Source organism: Sinocyclocheilus grahami, unplaced genomic scaffold (genome assembly GCF_001515645.1).
Source record: "Sinocyclocheilus grahami isolate Dianchi unplaced genomic scaffold, SAMN03320097.WGS_v1.1 scaffold581.1, whole genome shotgun sequence".
Taxonomy (NCBI): Eukaryota; Metazoa; Chordata; class Actinopteri; order Cypriniformes; family Cyprinidae; genus Sinocyclocheilus; species Sinocyclocheilus grahami.
Genome location: NW_015505760.1, coordinates 345218 through 360554, shown reverse-complemented (window position 1 = coordinate 360554; position 15337 = coordinate 345218). Strand labels below are relative to the sequence as shown.

Here is a 15337-nt window from a genome sequence, read left to right as displayed (position 1 = left end):
TTTACATTCAATCTTTACATTCATATGGACTGACTAGTGTAATTAAAATGGAAGCCTGTTTCCACTATAAGAGTAAAAAATTAATGTACTTGTGAGAAAAAAATAAAAATAAGAAAGTGACATTGTGAGATATTAAGTCATAATTACAAGTTGCAATTACAATAAGTCACACCACATGATACAAAGTTGCAATTATGAGAACTATACCTTTAAAGAAATTAAATTGCAATTGTGATATTTTATAATGCAGCTGTGAAGTGTAAAGTCACAATTACTACAGTTTTTTTTTTTACTAAAGCAGAAACCAGCCTATATTTTAAATCCCAAATTTCCAACATACTTTTAAACCCAATTGTATATCAAGGAAGGAATTTATCCTCAGTATTAACAACACTTTATTTATGCAAATAAAACATTTCAAGTTCCAGGAAAACAACAACAAAAAATAAGATAGTGGGATGAGGTTGGCACATGAGCGATTCAAACTCTGCTTTTAAGATGGGCACAGATGCTGGATCATTCAACCCATGGCTGTGCATAAATATTTTTCGAACGATTACAATATGCAGTAAGTAACCTGCTCTCAGAGATCAGCTTTAGTGCAGTCTTTGTGGAAGGGAAAGAGCACAGAACCCATGTGTGAGTTGCAAAGTGGTCTTTTCTTGTAGGTAATGATACTGCAGTGATGGACAATTTAAAAGATGCATTAAGAAAATCCATCCATTTAAAAAAAATAATAAAAATGAAGTAAAAAGAAGTGACCTCTCTTTAGGAAAGGGATTACAAAAGTCTTAACACAGCAGCAGAGTGCACTTCAAACCCACGTCCATTGGATTTCAACTGTACTGAAGGAGAGACATCACTAGATTCCACCAACGTGTCCCCAAAGGAAACCCTTCAGCTGCACAAATAAATGTACAATATTCACAGTATTTACATGGTGTGGTTCATCCAAAAACGCATCCCATTGCTTTGCCTTTCATTTGTTCTCCAGGAGAGTCTTTATATCTTTAATGCCGTGTTCTGACGCAACCGCAATCACGTGGTCTAAAGCATTGAGCCGTCCCAGAAGCCGAACCACCTCCTTTATGTGCTCCCTACAGAGAGAAACAATAACTGCATTAATAAAAAATAAATGGGTTAAAATACATTGGAGAGCCATTAATATAATGTACATGTATACTTGAATGCTAAATTTTAATTTAACAATAAAAAAAGTTTAAGGTCAGTTTAATGTCTCTTGCAAATCAAAATATTCGAATGATTCCTGAAGGATCATTGATCACTGAAGACTGGAATAATGACGCTGAAAACTCAGCTTTGCAATCATAGGAATAAATCACATTTTAAAATATATCCAAATAGTAAATCATTGTTTTAAATTAAAATATATATTTCACAATATTACGGTTTTAATGTATTTTGAGCATACACGCACTGTTCATTTCGTTAACAAAAAGTATGACGAAAATGTTCGCTGACGAGCTTTCTTCCCGTGACGATGACGAGATGAGAATAAGGTCAATAAACGATAACTGTGACTATATCAACATGCAATATCGTTGACGGAAAAAGACGGAAAAAATAAAAACTATACCAAAATTTCTTTTGATTTTCGTTGAAAAAAATTTGCCTATTTACATGCCTCTACTACTACATGAGTTTTCATGCGTGTGGTTGCCAGATACCAAGAGTTCAAATCCCCAAATCAGAGCTACTCTGTTAAAAGGATATCTTTTCTGCCCAGTGTTTTGATTAATTTTGCAATCTAGCGCTACGGAAGCACCAATGATGATCTGAAAACACTGATGAATAAGTAAGCTGAAGTTTAGCGATCTCCATGTGAAATGTTCAGCTTAAAGGAAAGTGTCATTCAGCCATTATTGGAATTAGGGATGCACCGAATGTTCGGCAACCGGAATTATTCGGCCGAAAATAGCAAAAAAAGCTCTTTCGGTGTTTGGCCGAATAAGCGAAAAGACTGAATAAATTGTACCGAACAATGACGTGATGTGATCAAATAGAGGGTCGTGCTAATGCAGCAAACATGTCAGCAATATAGAAGCATTTAAAACTGTCCGAGAAAGACGCAAAATCATTACAAGCACCGAAAGCGAGAGACCGTTTAGTGCTGCATCTGTATCTCATGTCTCCAATGAATGGAAGGGTGGTTGTTGCTGGTTACTGTATGATGACTGAAATGGCCTTAATTAGTAAACAAACTGAAGAATGTTATGTTTTCTAATACATGCACGAAATCGCATGCATTCAAACAGCGCTGCGCTAGCTTGTGGCGCCAGAGTTCAAATTCCAAAGCGCAAGGAAAATCTGCACTGAAACAGTTACTCGTCAGTGGCTTAGTAACATTTTTATGAATTTTTACAAGGCATGGATGTGACAATGTGATACGTACAAAATTTGGATAATTTATGCAGTGGTGAAAAAAATTGGCAAAATATATTGGGAAACAACCGCAAAAAACCATGTTCAGTATTTTGGCCCAGTGTTTAATTTTGTTTGGCTTTGGCCAAGAATTTTAATTTCGGTGCATCCCTAATTAGAATTACTATTAGGAATTTCACTGATACAAAAATTTGTACGAGTTCAAATTCTATTGATTTGTGCTTATTGGTTAAAGTGCAATACCTGAAATGTAAAAATGACAACAATCTTTTCGATATTTCGATCTTTACCTCACGTTTCTCTTCTCCACGTCTGATCCAGCCACACAGCCATGGTAAAGACTGCTGGCCAGGTGTTTCAAATATCTGCAGAAGTTCTCCAGCTGAGGAAGAGTCTGCTGTCCTTTCAGACTGCTGAACCACTGCACAGGAAAACACTCCACCACCTGAGGGCAGCAGTGAGAGCAATGAAGTGCTTTGAGTCGAAGGAGGAATTGGTATGTAAATACTGTGTTCACATGAATATCAATTCCCAACTACACAACTGATTTGTTACATAAAAATGTGGAGACAAGTCATACCCTGCGGCATTTTTCCACATGTTCCTCGCTATCGTCAGTGGTCTGCAGGGCTGAGAGAATGTAGCGGTTTAGTGTGCTGTCCACGGCGAGCTCCTTCAGCACTGACGGAGACAGGATCCCATCCCATATTAAGATATTCCCAAGTAACTGAACACAAGAAAGAGTCTTTAATCTTTGAAAATATTAAATAACTGATTCAAACGACAGCAGAAAGTCTTAAGAATATATAAGCATGAGTCATGACTAGCCATACCTTCACACAACACCAAAACTGTCTCTGGGAAAAGAGGTAAGGACCAGAGTTCCTGTTCTCCATTACACTGTCAGGGAAGAAAACAAAAATTATAGATCACACACTGGTTTACAAAACATATTTAGTCACGATTGGAAACTAGATGATGTGTATAAAGAACAGCATATACAAACGGTGACACAACAGGAGTGATTCAGCTTTTATACTCACTTTTTTGGAAACAGAGGCAGGAAAATGTCATCATCAAGAGTCCGTCGAATTCGCATGACTATGGTCCTCAGAAGCTCCTGAAAACAGACAAATTCTTGTCTTAAGATATTAGATTTAAATTTTTCTCTATGAGAATCAAGCACAATTTAGCCAAGTAAAGCCCGACTTATGAAAGAAGTCAAAAATACAGTTTATTGACCCTCTAGACAAAAAGAATGTCAGGCTTTTACAGCTCATATAGTATGACAATGAGAATATGGAGTTCACACTTAAAGAAGGGGGGAAAACACCTACATTTTAATAAGAGACATAACATTTTAAATTTTTTTTATTTATGGATAATCAAGTAAACCCATGTTGCTTCACTCCAGTAAATATTCATCTTGAAATATTACTAATAATATAAAAGTCATGTTTGTTTAATAAAAATGATAAGTTTATAAAAATCATTAAAGATATCACCAAAAAAAAGACATGACTCACAACCGGAGGGGGGGGGGTTGGGTTACAATTACACTAAAAGTCCTGTTACATGCTAAAATGTATGAACTATCAATCATGTAGAACAGTGTGCATAACGGGGTTTTCAGCAAAGTATCATGTTAATAATTCAGAGGCAGAATTTTTCAGTATCAAATATAATACACATTTGGGCTAAATGAAGATCAAACACGAAAATAAGAGCCTGTGGCTTTAATGCGTTCCAGTCTCATCTGTTCACTGACTTGTGTGTTGCGGTTGTCGCCATGCAGCACAGTGGGATAGTCTTTAATCAGCCTCTGCATGAAAGTCACCAGTCTGAATGTCTGACTGCTGGAGAGCGGATCCCACACCTGATCCATCAGCACTGAGGGGGCAACAGGAAGGGCAGAAATCAGGTTTTAAGGGTGCGATTTGGGTTTGAGATGTTCTGAGTATAAAATAAATAACTGAGCCATAATGATGGGATAGACTAACCTGCTAGTTTAGGAAGCAGCACTCTTTCCACAATAGCAGGAAGCAGGCTGTTATCTACGTCTTCCTCTTTCTTTAGGGCGCTCTGCTCCCCACAGCCATAGAAGAGCAAAGACTCAAACCACAGCATGTACTCAAAGTTAGGACACTCCACCTGCATGGCATAATTTTGGCACTTTAAGACAAAAATGTTCAGGCGATGCAAAGCAGATCATCAAAAAGTGGAAAAAACGTGTACTCTGTACCTCCAGTGGAGACCATGAGATGAGCTGCAGTCGAATAAGGGGGTTGAAGAGTTTGGGCAGACACAGTCCGATGTAGGCGTCTCTATAGCAAGTAAAATACAGCTTTCTCCAGGTCTCAAAGTGAGACTTTATGTTGTCCAGTGAGTGGAAATCCTCCATAACATCCTCAAAAACCTTCTTTGACTCTATTAAAATGCGATCTGGAAATCAAAAAGATGAATTGTTAATTGACAGTAGAGTAAAAAATTAACCAGCAAAAGTCATTCCCATATTTAAGTTAAGTTGGTCACCTCTCTCTAAGTTGAAGCTGGTGATGTCAGTGGACGTCTCTTCATCATCACTGGACAGCCCCTCCTTATGCTCGGCTCTCTTGCCGTTCTGCTCTCGAGCTTGTCTGCGACGAGTTCTGTTAGGAAGTGTTGAAACTGAATTCATTATAACTGAAATACATCACAGAAACTCAAGTGGAGTAGATCTGTGTATTGATTTTCTAAATCAATCCAATTTGGAGTCTATTTAAAGGGATGGTTTATCCAAATAGGAAAATTCTGTCGATAATTACTCACCCTCATGTCTTTCCAAACCCGTAAGACCTTCGTTCATCTTCGGAACACAAATCAAGATATTTTTGATGAAATCCAAGAGCTTTCTGACCCTGCTTAGACAGCAACGCAACTACCACGTTCAAGGCACAGAAAGATAGTAAGGACATCGTTAAAACAGTCCATGTGACATCAGTGGTTCAACCTTAATGTTATGAATCTATGAGAATACTTTTTGTGCGAGAATACTTTTTTTTGATGCACGTTCACAAGAGTACCACAGTGCATGCGTGTGCAGTCCTCTGCTTGTAAACAAGGTGCAGCGCATCTGGGTTCTACATCAGAACACCAGCTCCTGCGTCAGCAGCACCACACGTAAATTGTGGCGGAGAATGACACGGAAGAGAAGAAATTGTATAAATTAGTCATTATTTTTGTTTTGTTTGCACACAAAAAGCATTCTTGTAGCTTCATAACATTAAGGTTGAACCACTGATGTCACATGGACTGTTTTAACGATGTCCTTACTATCTTTCTGTGCCTTGAACGTGGTAGTTGCGTTGCTGTCTATGCAGGGTCAGAAAGCTCTTGGATTTCATCAAAAATATCTTAATTTGAGTTCCGAAGATGAATGAAGGTCTTATGGGTTCGGAACAACATGAGGGCGAGTAATTAATGACAGAATTTTCATTTTTGAGGGAACTATACCTTTAAAATGCTAATAGTAAATAGTCATATGTCCCGTATATGCATTACTGTATATCAAAAGTAGTAATTATTAAAAGTGGTATTAATGTACTGTATTGATATACATTAAAGGGGTCATATGACGCGATTTCATTTTTTCCTTTCTCTTTGGAGTGTTACAAGCTCTTGGTGCATAAAGAAGATCTGTAAATTTGCAAAGACTAAAGTCTCAAATCCAAAGAGATATTCTTTATAAAAGTTAAGACTCTGCCAATCCCCTTAAAACGGCTCGTTCTAACACGCCCCCACATATCTACCTCACTATGTGGGAAGATTTGCATAACACCGCCCAAATGTTCACGCAAAGAAAGAAGGCGTATCTTTTATTTTCACTGTAGTATTGTTGCCGCTGCCGCCATGTCGTGAAGACGCTGTGTGTTTCGTTGTGAAAGCGAAACTACTTTGTTTGGTCTTCCAAAAGAGGACGATATCCGCTTCGTCATGCCTAGAGCTGATCTGTGCTGGTCGCTGAGGGAATACATCAACTTAGTGCTGTGGATCGCCGGCACATTTATGGAGGACTGTTTACTGATCCTGGGAGAGTAACGTTAGACTAAAATGCCGGCAGTTCTGACTCACGCAAGTATGTTTTCTTTTATCATTTGCCACTGATGATTCAAACGCGAGGTTTGGGCAGTGTGGAGTAGCACTTGTTGTTTGTCATTTCTCTGATCACAAATGCAGACAGGGTTTTATGTTTACGCGGCACGATGCAATGCAACGCGTAAAAAGACAGTATAAGTCATTATAATCAGTAATTATGTCCCCACTGGATGCAACAAATGCCTCGTTTGTAATGGGTTTTAATGTTTTTGTGTCATCGCTCCGGCTGGGACACGGCATCATAGTATGGTGAGGGGGGTAACATTTCCGTCTCACGCTTGAGGTATTTGGCCAATCACAACGCACAGGATAGCTGGCCAATCACAGCACACCTCGCTTTTTCAGACCGATGAGCTTTGTAAAGATTGACGCGTTTCAAAAATGCGGGGCATAGACGAGAAACAATAATGTACAATATGTGGAAAATAATAAAATATTTTTTAAACTTTAAACCGCATAAACACATTTCATTACACCAAATAATGTTCTTTTTAGCAGCATCATACGACCCCTTTAAGAAAAACCTGAAAGCGTACCACATTTCTGCTGTTTTCCAAAATTTTTTGACCATTACAAGTAACAGTACAAAACTAATATGCATAACAATGACACAGAAGTGATTACTAATTTATACCAAATTTATTTAAACCAAAGTCATTAAATAAATAAAAATAATAGACACACACATACATATGTATGTATGTATGCATGCATGTATGTATGTGAAAGTATACCGTCTGGCTTCTCTTTCAGCTATCCTCCTCTGCTTGGCCAGCTCCTGATAGGCTGTGCGATCTCTACCGAATGAATCCAAGTTAGGGGCCATAACAGCCTTACCTGAAACAGAAAAAAACGATATTAACTCACAGTAAAGCTGAGCTCACCAGCCCTGTTACAGCCTATAATGACAGATTAGATACTCCTTATTACCTACTCATTAACATATCAGATGTTCGTGCATTAGCCCACAAATTTCAATTAAAAATTTGTTACAATTTTAACTCCATGCACAGTGCTTGCACAGTGATATTTCACCCAAAAATTGAATTGTCATCATTTACCTCAAGATCAAAAACTGTATGACTTTATTCTGTTGAACACAAAAGACAATATTTTGAAGAATGTTGGTAACCAGACAGTTACTGGTAGCCATTGACTTCCATAGTATGGAAAAGAATATTATGGAAGTCAATATCTACCAGCAACTGTTTAGTTGCCAACATTCTTCAAAATATTGTCTTCTAAGAAAGAAAATCATACACGTTTGGAATAACACAAGAGTGACAAAAGTTAAATTTTTGGTTGAACTTTAACCAGATATGTTTTTTCCCTCTTTTTAATGATGTCATCAGAATTAATTTCCAACTAGAAGCTGATTTTGATCGAACTGCTCAATTTGACTGGGGTGAGATGAAAACTCTCCTCCAAAACACTCACCTGCTCAGCATCTTAGCAATGTCAGTGTAAACACTGACCAATAAGAAGCCAGTGAGCTTTCACCATCCGAAAGCCACATACACTTTCACTTGTCTCAATCACACACACACAGGACTTTGTGTATTATTCTGATGTGCATTTAATCACAACTGTATAACAAAAACGTGAAGGAAAAAAAAACAAGGCCATTCAAATAAAAAATAAAAACCTTCAAGATGGACTGACTTGAAAGGCTGGAAAACTCCGACGATTCATCTTTAATATCATCCTGTCTTCTCTGGACGAGACGGGACGCCCGCTGCCGAAGTAACTGGTGCATGGCGACCTCTAGCTCCAGAATAACAGGCACCTGAAAGATATGATGCTTTTTGTGACAGCTGAACCAAAGACAAGGGGCTGGAGACCGAGACGAGGGGTTCAGTGTGTTCTGCTGTGGCATGGGAGAGAGTAAGCAGCAAAAGCAGAACAAATTAAGCCATAATTAATGAGCTCTGGACATAAAGCCCATTAGAGCGGAATCAAAATTGGCTTCCCCCTGTGTTAATTCTTCATGTTATTTACCTTATTATGAGCCCAAAAAATTGGCTGAGTAGTTTGAAACTTCTGTGAAAGACTTCCAGTTAGCCATTGTTGGTTATTTTTGACAAACATATTTTTTTTTTATTATTATTATTATTTAATGTAACAGTACAAATATTCCACTATGGAGAAAATCAATGGGATTTTTACTTCTGTAACCTGACTGTTGCACTCTACAGTTTGTACCAAACTGAGACATGTACCAAAAATTTATGTAGATATTAACATATACTTTGGACAAGCTAACCTTAAGCTAATGCAATCATTAAGCTAACATCCCGGATTTAATTGATAGCTTAAAGGGTTAACCCTAAAAGGACAATTCTGTCATTAATTACTCACCCTCATGTCTCTCCAAACCTGTAAGACCTTTTTTCATCTTCAGAACACAAATTAAGATATTTTTGATGAAATTAGACAACGACACTACTACCATGTTCAAGGCCCAGAAAGGTAGTAAGGACATTGTTAAAATAGTCCATGTGACATCAGTGCTTCAACCGTAATTTTATGAAGCTACGAGAATACTTTTTGTGCACAAAAAAAAACTCCCCAAAAATAACGTCTTTTTAAAATAATAATAAAAAAAAAAATTATTCTCTTCCGTGCCAGTCCTCAGGTTGAACCACGAATGGCACATCGACTAATATTTTAATAATGTCCTTACTACCTTTCTGGGCCTTGAACATGGTAGTAGTGTCGTTGTCTAATTTCATCAAAAATATCTTAATTTGTGTTCTGAAGATGAAAAAAGGTCTTACAGGTTTGGAGAGACATGAGGGTGAGTAATTAATGACAATTTTCATTTTTGGGTGAACTTTCCCTTTAATGAAAAAAACTTAATTCCAAAAATTTAAATTAGTTTTACTTACCCTCGAAGCATCCTGTGTGTATATGACTTTCTTCTTTCAGACGAGTCCAGTCGGAGTTATATTAAAGGGGTCATATGATGCTTTTTTAAAGATCATTATTTTGTGTATTTGGTGTAACAGAATATGTTGACATGCTTTAATGTTCAAAAAACACATTATTTTTCAAATACTGTACATTATTGTAGGCCTCTCTCAAACGCTTCGTTTTCTACAAAGTTCCTCCTTCAGTCTGCTCTGATTGGCCAGCTGACCCAGTGGCCGAACACCGCAAGCACTCGTCGGAAAATGTAACGCCCCTTACCATAACCGCGAGCTTCATCTTTCAAAATAAATGTAAAGACAGAGCCCGAAAGGGGAACAGAGTCGCGTGACAGACACAGTGATGAAGCTGGTATGTTTGCAGTACACAAGCCACGGTTAAGACAGCTGACTCCACTGTGATGTGACCCCCCCTCTCTCTCTCTCTCGCTCGCACGCACGCACGCACTTTGGATTTGAGACTTTAGCACCAAGAGCTTGTAACACTCCAAAGAGCGATTTCAAGTTTTCCTTTCTCTTTGGAGTGTTACAAGCTGATAGTGCATAGATAAGATCCCTGAAGTTGCAAAGACTAAAGTCTCCAAACCAAAGAGATAACCCCCGGAGCCGTCTGTGGCACGTTTTATTATGAATGCGCGAGCTTTATTTGACGACTTGTGGACTGTTCAACTGCAACACCCGCTGAGTGCCATTAAACAGCTTGAAAGATCAAAGACAATTTTGTATAACTCCGACTGGATTCGTCTGAAAGAAGAAAGTCATATACACCTAGGATGCTTCAAGGGTAAGTAAAACACAAGCTAATTTTTGGGTGAACTAGCCCTTTAAAGGCAGTAAGCTTTACAGTAAGTGCATTATAGTCCTTTTTGATAAAGATTTACCTTTTGACCATTTATTACTTTCAGTATTTTTAAAAACGGTCCAACGACACTACCAACTTGCTAGTTAGCTACCTAGCATCTAACAAATTGGAAGTCTCACACAAAAAGGCAGTATGACCTATGACTTTCTAAATAAAGTGAGAAAATTTCCCAACTAATAACACTTTTGATGATCTGTTCTCCATGCCCCATCAAAGACACCATGAATTGTGTATATAGTGCCTCTTTATAGCTGAAAAACCATCTCTTGATGCATCTTGCTGTGGGAAAAAGATGGAAGATTACACCATAATCTATGAGCTGATAAAAATATGACCTGGTGGACTGTTGAAAATGCATAGTTTTGTAAATGATCATCTTAAACATGAACTATGAGTATATGAAGTAAGGTCATTTTAGTTTCAAATATTTTTAAATTCTAATTAACTACACAATGCTGACACAGGCAACATTCAATAAACTTCAAAATCAATCACAAAGAAATACAGTACCAAGATTGGGAAAAAAATAAACAAACAAACAAAAATGCAAGTCAGTGAAAAAACGGCAGCAACTTTAAAAACAAATGCATTCATTCTTACCTTTTCACTGAAACACTCAAGCAAGTCTCCAACATACCCTCGCATTTCTTGCAAGAATCTATATTTGTCTGCGGCCTCCTGTGAGGAGCCCTCCAGGAGCTGGATGGTCTTTTTGGAGGCCTCCAGCTCCTCCTGGATCTGCTCAAAGCGCCGGGCATTGGAATCGTGCCCATGGCGCATGAAGCTCAGCCTGGCACACAGGGGAGTCAAAGAGAGATTTATTATTAGTGATGTATGGGGACATCACTAGGGCCGCACATGTCCTGATGAAGATGGTTTTGTCAAAAATATACAATTGAGTCTGTAAAACAATTGCAGATTTTAGCATCTGCAAATTACACCACCTTTAGGATGAAATATTACACTTCAGCCTAACATGGAGCTGAAATATTGCACGCGATAGCTAGAATTAACCAGGATCAATGTGCCTTATCACTACGCTGGAAGTCCAAGGTGCAATATGAGAGTTGTGAACATTTATGGGACGTGCATCAAATTTATCTGGGAAAAATAAACTAGTGTTTCTACATTCAAAATCCTAGGAAAATCCAACTGGGCAGATCTGCACTTCATTTTGAGGGGTTACAATGGCCACCGATGAGCAGGCAGTTCAGACCGTACCTGTCTTTGAGACGTTTCTTTACCAGATCTGTGGTTATAGGGGTCAGGTCACAAGAGGGAATGGGATAACTTGGAACTGAAGGCTCTGCTTTCAAAGGCTTGCTGTTGTCTGCTCCAACTGTGGCAGCGTAGCTAAAGGGAATGGTGTAGGATGCTCCATATGACTGTGCATCATAACTGCCTTGGTAATACATAGTTGGATCCTCGGATTGGGTGGTTGGGACCTAAAATATTAAAGAAAGCATATGCCATTAAAAGGATCAGTGTCTCAACATACACACACTCTGTGTGTTAATTACACTGCCATTCAATAGTTTGGGGTCAGAATTGTTTTACATTTTTTTGAAGACTGCATTTATTTAATCAAAAACACAGTTAAAACATAAGTGTTTTCTATTTCAATAGATTTAAATATGTAATTTATTCATGTGAGGTCAAAGCTGAATTTGTCACATTCTAATGTTAATTTGGTGCTCGAGAAACATTTATGATTATTATTGTATGTTGAAAACAATAAAACAAAAAGCTGCTTAATATTTTTGTGGAAACCATGATACATTTTTTGGGATTATCTGATGAACAAAGTTAAAAAGAACAGCATTTATTTTAAATAGGAATCTTTCTTAACATTATGAATGTCTTTACGGTCACTTTTGATCAATTTAATGCATCCTTGCAGAATAAAAGCATAAATATATATTTTTAAATCTTATTGACCCCAAATATGTATACACTGTTTAGAGAGAGAGAAAGAAAGAAAGAAAAATGACTGTCTATTGTGTTACTGATTAATTATTCAATACTGACAAAAAAATTGTCCAAAAATATTCACTGATCTTAATTTCTTTCCTTGAATGTTACATGCCATAGTTTTTTCTTTTAAAATAAAGAAATGTGTCAAATAAAATTTTAGTTGTTCTATTGAAATAAGCATTGACCATTTTTAAGAGGTGAAAAATGGGAATTGTTGTTATTGTGCCAACTCACCTGTGGGATGCTAATGCCCTTCCTGATCTGCTCCTGCTCCCAGCGACTCATTTCCTCATCCTGCCCATCATTTAGAGCTTCATCATCACTGCATTCAATACCTGAACCCCAACACATACACACACACATTCAAAACAAACACTAAGGTCAGACCGTGGTTCACTGCACATCTTTTCCAGTATGTGATTTCCAACAAAAGCCCTATTCATAGTAATTCAGTCTTTTTTGTGACATATTCAACGTGACATGACATTTATTACAAGGACAGTCTGTCTGGAGAGCTGGTGAATGGGGATTCCTAAAATTCTACATAAATAGGAGCTTCAGACGACTAGCTCTGAGCTTCATTCACTGACCGATCTCCTCCGCTATTTTCTGCCTCTGACTCTTCATCTTGACTCCACTGAAGACGATTCTCTTCTCGTCTTCATCATCACTGCCGTCGTTCTCATCTTCATGAGTGAGGCGCTTGTTTGTAGCCTCATTCTCGACCAGCGGAGCTTCTCCCCCGAGCTCTCGAGCCATCTGCCTACGTTTACGAGCAGCATGAATAAAGGCCGCGTCGGGGATCTCGCCTGTTGAAACGTATGACAGTTATTGTTGCCGTAAACACAATGACTTATTTTCACATGACTTAGTTTAACCAGAAAGAACCTAAATGGACTAAAAGCTTTTGCCATTTAAAAACGGGGATTTGATCAAATGCAGTGTTTAACAACACTCAATGTTTAACCACAATAACCATCAGCAGGTTCCAGCCCTGTATGACTGTTCTCGAAGCGTTTAAAAAGCAAAAACAGCTTAATCATGCTGACGCTGGTCCTGTGACTTGCTCTACATGTCCGGTCTAGATTGATGGGAGCTCTCACCTGGTCTGAGTGAGCTGAGAGCCGACAGAGTTTGGCTAAACGCTCCACCCGCAGGCCTTTGCTCACCATCCTCCTCCTGTTCCTCATTGCTGTCCACCTCCATTTCTTCTTCTCCCTGTTCACTGCTGGCTCTGCTGCCCTCCAAGGGCTCCTCTTTAATTGACAAATTCTGAGCAGGTCCACCTGGACAAACTGGTGAGCGATAATACAAACTTACTATGTAATCTTGAACTAGCTAGATGGTCTAGTGGTAAAGATTTCTGAGGGTTTGTAATACTTTTAGGGTCTAAACTACAATGGAAGAAAAATAACCCTAGAACAAATGGGGTCACACATTGTAAAAAATTTGGTGCGCAAGCATGTACAAAGAAACAGAAAGTAGCGCATTGAATTGAACTTTGAAGTAGAAAAACCAAAATAGCATTTTCTTGTAAAAATTTAATATTTTATAGTAATCGCTTTATTTACAAGTTTTAACTTTTTTTTTTTTTGGTTACAATGTATGCAATTCTCTAAGAAAAATTCATTAATGCTTCTTTCTGATGAGAATGCACTTTTTTTTTTTTTTAGAAACTACATGAATTTTTTTTTAAAACATTTATTTAATTAGATGTTTTCCTCAAAATAAAAAGCAGTCCCCTGACTTTGATCTATAAACATGCATGACCGATATCATGACAAAAAAAAATTATTGTACCAATGCGTGTGTTTTGATCCTGTATGGCACTGTCGGTCTTTTCCAAATCATCCTTGTATTCTTTCTTCAGCTGCTTGACAATCTTCTTGCTGTGGTTGGATTTCTTCACACGGAACACTTCAGTCTCATCTAACAGTGACAGATACATAGTGAAATGCATGAAATTATCAGTGCAATTCACTAGGAGTTACATTGCAAAGTATTTTTCAGGGTCCTCACACTTTTTGATCAATTAATTAACATGACCTTTTCTTTTTTTATGATTAATTAATAAGGGTATAAAAAAAAACATTCAATTTTTTAAAAGCAGTTTTAAAATTCTCCATATTATTTCATATTTCCGTAACATTGAAATCCCGACTCTTACTTAATCATTGTAATATTACCATATTGGTCTTTAGCCAATCATTTGTTATATTCACATATGCAGAGTCCTAATTGGTCAGTATTACTAGCTAATTTCATGTGCTAAATAGCTCGTGTTTTTCGGTTAGTGGCTGTCACTTTAATGACACGAACTGTTATAGAATTTCAATAGACTGCAATCAGATGGTTAACTACACTGCAAAACTCTAACACGAATCATTTGTGAAACGTTAAGTTTTCATATGTGTCTTCCATGGCAGTTCATACGCGCCTTCATCATCGCGGAAGCTCAGCAGACTCGCTTTAGGTTCCTCTCGGTTCTCAATCTTTCTCTTCTTCTCTTTGTTGAACTTGACAGCACCGAGCTGAAACCCGTTTCCGTGATTGTTGAGCGTGTTTGCTGCAGGAGCGGGGCCGGTGGTGCTGGTGGACTCCCTCGGGTTCGCCGAGTCTTCAGCCCCGGGCCCGCCGGACTGCTGGTCCTCCTCTTTCTCCTCATCTTCAGAGTCATTCCTCCGTCTGAAATTGCACCTCTTGGCTTTCTTAAACATGGTGATGTAACGTAGTGTGCAACGCCTCTAGTAGAGTGTGTACAGACTGATGTTTAGGTTTTTGCAGGGCGCCAATGTTGATAACAAGTCCACCATTTTGCCTTTGGCGGAAACGTTTATGTACCTCTGTGGATGTTAAGATTTGCTGAGCGGCATCGGGACCTCGCTGCTGCCATCTAGAGGAGAGGTGCTCGAACAATTTTCCAAGTGTTGGTAATGTATTCATACGAGATTACCTGCAAACATTATAAAAAAAAAAAAAAACCTGTAATTTATTTTCAGTAACTAATGATCAGTGTTGGGAAGGTTACTTCGGAAAT

General features: G+C 38.1%; 1 protein-coding gene across 2 annotated transcripts; it reads right to left on the bottom strand.

The window, feature by feature from the left end:
- Nucleotides 1–550: 550 nt before the first annotated feature.
- On the bottom strand, nt 551–15129 carry paxbp1 (PAX3 and PAX7 binding protein 1). 2 transcript variants are annotated; one of them, XM_016240102.1, is made up of 18 exons: nt 14738–15129; nt 14101–14229; nt 13404–13595; nt 12891–13109; nt 12535–12635; nt 11548–11771; nt 10927–11116; nt 8200–8323; nt 7272–7374; nt 4936–5051; nt 4646–4845; nt 4404–4554; nt 4172–4293; nt 3447–3523; nt 3237–3303; nt 2984–3130; nt 2694–2848; nt 551–1097 (listed from the first exon to the last, which is right to left on the bottom strand). In XM_016240102.1, the coding sequence occupies exons 1-18, from the start codon at nt 15015–15017 to the stop codon at nt 980–982; spliced, it is 2715 nt and encodes a 904-aa protein (XP_016095588.1). In that variant the 5' UTR covers nt 15018–15129; the 3' UTR covers nt 551–979. The 2 variants fall into 2 exon arrangements, with proteins under 2 accessions (XP_016095588.1, XP_016095589.1); XM_016240103.1 differs by having other exon boundaries at nt 13404–13586.
- Nucleotides 15130–15337: the final 208 nt, after the last annotated feature.